This window comes from Megalobrama amblycephala, linkage group LG13 (genome assembly GCF_018812025.1).
Source record: "Megalobrama amblycephala isolate DHTTF-2021 linkage group LG13, ASM1881202v1, whole genome shotgun sequence".
Taxonomy (NCBI): domain Eukaryota; kingdom Metazoa; phylum Chordata; class Actinopteri; order Cypriniformes; family Xenocyprididae; genus Megalobrama; species Megalobrama amblycephala.
Window position 1 is genome coordinate 38,346,473 of NC_063056.1, and position 4,662 is coordinate 38,351,134.

General features: G+C 34.0%; 1 protein-coding gene across 2 annotated transcripts in view; it reads left to right on the forward strand.

Annotated features, from left to right (window-relative positions):
- zdhhc11 (zinc finger DHHC-type containing 11) overlaps nt 1–4,391 on the forward strand; it is an 11,085-nt gene extending 6,694 nt beyond the window's left edge. Inside the window, exons 6-11 of one of the 2 annotated variants that reach the window (XM_048153876.1) lie at nt 792–944; nt 1,020–1,132; nt 1,820–1,878; nt 2,746–2,809; nt 3,620–3,686; nt 3,763–4,391. In XM_048153876.1, coding sequence (XP_048009833.1) covers nt 792–944; nt 1,020–1,132; nt 1,820–1,878; nt 2,746–2,809; nt 3,620–3,686; nt 3,763–3,989 — 683 coding nt within the window. In that variant the 3' untranslated portion in view covers nt 3,990–4,391. Of the gene's footprint in view, nt 1–788; nt 945–1,019; nt 1,133–1,819; nt 1,879–2,745; nt 2,810–3,619; nt 3,687–3,762 lie in introns of both variants that reach the window. The other variant, XM_048153875.1, reaches the window with a different exon arrangement.
- The last annotated feature ends 271 nt before the right edge of the window (nt 4,392–4,662 follow it).

Consider the following 4,662-nt stretch of genomic DNA (forward strand, 5'->3'; position numbering starts at 1 on the left):
TATATATATATATATATATATTATATATTTTTGTTAAATATATACATGCATATATGTGTATTTATATATACATAATAAATATATATGCATGTATATATTTAACAAAAATATAATATATATATATATATATATATATATATATATTTATATTTTATATATATTTTATATATTTTTGTTAAATATATACATGCATATATGTGTATTTATATATACATAATAAATATACATATTACAAACTTTTATTTTGGATGCAATTAATCTTTGACAGCACTAAAATTAATACTTTTATTCAGCAAGGACTCATTAAATTGATCAAAAGTGACAGTAAAGACATTAATAATGTTACAAAAAATAAAAAAATTATGTTACAAAAAAACTTTATATTCATCAAAGAATCTGAATCACAGTTTCCACAAAAAAAATAAAAAAATAAATATAAAGCAGCACAACTGTTTTCAACATTGGTAATAATCAGAAATGTTTCTTGAGCAGCAAATCAGCATATTAGAATGATTTCTGAAGGATCATGTGACTCTGAAGACTGGAGTAATGATGCTGAAAATTCAGCTTTGATCACAGGAATAAATTACTTTTAAAATATATTCACATGGAAAACTGTTATTTTAAATTGTAATAATATTTCACAGCATTACTGTTATTTTTAACCAAACAAATGCAGCCTTGTTAAGCAGAAGAGACTATTTTTAAAAACATTAAACTGACACCGAACGGCACAGTAGAGCAAGTTCTCATTTTCCTGTTTTAATTTCTACTTTCATATTTCCTAGCAGTGAAAGGAAATGGAACGTGGCTGGTTTTCCTTCCGGCAGCACCTTTAGAGACCAGCTCTATTAGTCTGCTGGCGTTGGCGTTCATTACCGTCCTGCTGGCTCTGGCTGCTCTCTTATTGCTCTCCCACTTACTCTGCTTCCATATTTACTTATGTAAGTCTTGATCCAAGTGTTATTGACTTTTAGAGGTAGATAGCAGCTTTTATTTCATTCTGTATCTTGTCACAGTGTCTCATGGAATCAGCACATACGAGTACATCATTAGGAAGCGTCAGTCACCTAACCCCAAAGAGAAAGAGCAGGTTCCTCCGGTGCAGCCGTCTAACGGAACCGCCGCACAGGTACAAACGCTCGCCAACAGATATAAAAGAATAAATTACACATCAAAACACGAAATAATTCCTTTGCATGAGGATAAAATATTTTGTATTAAAGGGGTGCTATTATGGTCCTATTATTCCTAATTTAAATAATTCCTGCCCATGGCATATGCAAAATAAAGGGGCAGGCCTGGTTGAGTCAGTCAGTAGTGTGTTGAAACTCGCGGTTATGGTAAAGGGCATGACATTTCCCAAACACTCTCAAAGTGCTTGACCAATGACAACACACTGGTCCAGCTGACCAATCAGAGCACACTGTGCTTTTCAGAAGGAGGGGCTTCATAGAGACAGGAACTAAACAGAGCGTTACTGACAGACTGAGAAGAAACAATGTCAAATATGTGAAAAATAATGTTTTTTGAACATTTAAGCATGAAAACCTATTCTAGTACAGTCCACAAACAAGAACAAGACTAAAAGGACATAATAGGTCCTTTTTAAAATTGATGCAAAATACAGTTTCAAACAATTTTTTCTCAGTTCAGGAAAGAGAATTTGATGATGTTTAACCGCATCGTCTCATGGGATTAGACGGGAAGTTTTAGACTAATTTTATGCTTCGATTTAGATCAAAACAAGGTCCCACCCATAAATGCTATGCACATTTGCACAGACTTCAACTACCTCTATCTTTTCACTTCCTCCTAGAGTCTTGGGCCGCTGGAATCACCTGTGAACTGTGAAGCTCCGCTGTCCAGCAGGTCTTGGTAAGCTTCAAGTGCACACTTAGTCTGTTAGAGACGGATAGTTAGTGGTTAGATTTTTTTGGTGACATTTACTTAAAGTCCCTCTGTACTCAATAATTTTATCCTTTAAAACTCCTCTCTGATCACCAAAATTACATATTTAAATGTTTTTTCCTGTGGAAAAAAAAAAATTATTCATGCTTTAAAATAGCTTGAATGTAACTCTACACCTTTGGCTCATTTAATATACATGGATCAATGAATATGCAAACTAGCCCCGCCTTCACTCACTCACGCCAGCTCAGAGATCCACTCTGTCAACTTACAGAGTAAGTAAACGCTGCACAATGGCAGGGTTTTTCCTGCATAGGAAATTACAAGGCGCCGCCTCCTTCAAATTTCGTGCCGCCTCCGGCTGTCAACAAAACTCAGACAGGCAGTCACATGCTCAGATACCCCTTTTCCACCGACATGCCCCCGGACCCCCCTAGACAGACCAAAGATTTTAATTTATATGATTAGTCTTTTGCTTGACTATGTTATCAAACAGCTAATAGAGAAAGGAGAAAGGCTTTTTCTTTAAATATCTTTAAAGCCTTTATATATAATGCATTATAAAAGTATTTTTATGCATTAGTTATGCATGCATTATATGATCTCATGAATAATTGTAACTATAGTTATAATACATTATAATACTTATCTATGCATTGTTACACCTTTAGAAAGTATAATGCATTAAGTTAATGTTATAATGCATTTTAACCTGATGATAACGTACATGATGAATACCTTTATAATGCATTATGCATAAAGGCTTCAAGTAAAGTGTTACCGATTTTTCTCATAGGCAGTTGCTTAAGATGTTCTGCTTCTTTTTCTCCTTAGTACCTTCAAACTGGAAGATAGAGGACAAACATCTAGTCGACTGCCAGAACCTATCTGTGCTGAGGTAATCACACAAGCTACCCACTAAAAAACCTAGTGAGCTGTCTATCTAGACAGCATTTTAGATTATGCAACATCAGATTAGCATTGAATCAGTGTTGTTATTGTTAACAAAAATTCCCGTGAGTCCCGCACATGACATGCATGGAAAAAAAGTAAATTGTGTGCACGATTTATAAACCGAGGGAATAAAATAGTAATAGTAATAGTAAATTTAATTTTTTTTCCTGCATGTCATGCTCCGTAAAACTAACGCTATTAAAAATGATTTTGGATAATTGAAATAAAGCTGAAATAAAACAAAATATCAATTTTGGATAAAATTTTATTTAAAAAAAAAAAAAAAGCAAAAATTAGAAATGTTGCTTTGTCAACTAACTAAAAAAAAATAAGTTTAAGTTAGCTAAAACTGAAATAAAATTAACATTAAATAGACATATTTTAAAAACTTCAAAGCTGATTCAAAATATTAATAAATACTATAATAGTTAATAAATTATTATATATATTATTAAATTCAATGCCGTGTTTTAGTATTGTTTATAAATATTGATTGTAATATTTAAAACATGCAAACAGCTTTGAAACTTTTTTAAAAGCACTATAGAAATAAATATGAACTGAACTGATTAATTCTAAAATGACACTGCATTGAATTGATCTTTTTCTGCAGGAGGCAATCCCATGATGCATTGAGATGAGCTCAGTAAAAAAAAAAAAAAAAAAACTTCTTTCAAATAGCAGACTCATTCAGTGCCAAAAATAGACTATTTTACCCCATATTTGTTATTATCAGAGCATGATGTCATTACAGATGGAGGAAGTCAGTGGAGAGAAACATCTGGACTACAGCTCTCAGTCACCAACACAAATGATTCCAGGTAAAAAGCTGCAGTGATTTAAGCTATGGAGTGATAAGTGTTAACTGAAAGCTGTCTGTCTATATCCTGCTGGTAGGTGAACCTATGATGTCACTTCCTGTGGTCTGGAACCTCAGCGGGATAGAGAAGCCTCAAGCTCCAGGTCGGAGCGACGTGAAGCCTGTGGAGGGACGGCCCATCGTACAAGACCCACTGGGAAGCTCCATCATGGATGCAGCGGTGGTTCATCAGCAGCTGATGACTGACGCACAGACGGAGGCCTTGCATCCTCAGTATTTAGGGTTCAGAGAGCAGATGCCATAAGTTCAAGCAAACTGATCGTCTCATGCATATTGCACATAAAAACCGCAAGATCTAGCTAAAATCTAAGATTTGTTTGAGGCACATAGTAGCGAGATTTCCAGCAAATTTTTTACAGAATAAACTTTTTTTACTTGCTCGCACCATAAACATATTCAGTACTCAGCAACAAATTACCGAACATTGTACAATGAAATATGCACTCAACGCCCTCTGATGTTCTTTTCTGTAATATATTTTGTTTACATTGTACAGCTGGTTTTATTTTATGATTTATATTGATTGTAATAACTCATTAAGGATGAAATGCCACCAATTTTATCACACAACTATTAGATGAATTAATGCACCACTGTATTTTGCTATTTTTATATTTTAAAATAAATGCCTACAGATGTTTCTCAAGATGGCGTGTGTTTGATGCACCACTAGATGGGGCTGTTGGGTGATGATGACATCATTACACACATGACAGTCTTGCTCGTTTCTCTCATGGCTGAAATCCAGTTCAAGATCACTCTGGGGTTTTATTTCTCTTGTTGGTTTTAAACATCTACTTGTTTGAACAGTTTGAAATTCTGCCCTACAAACTAATGCAAATATCACCATATTTAAAGGTGCAACAGGTGATTCTCTACAGAAACATTTTATGTTATGCTGGTTGAAAGTCTCCTCA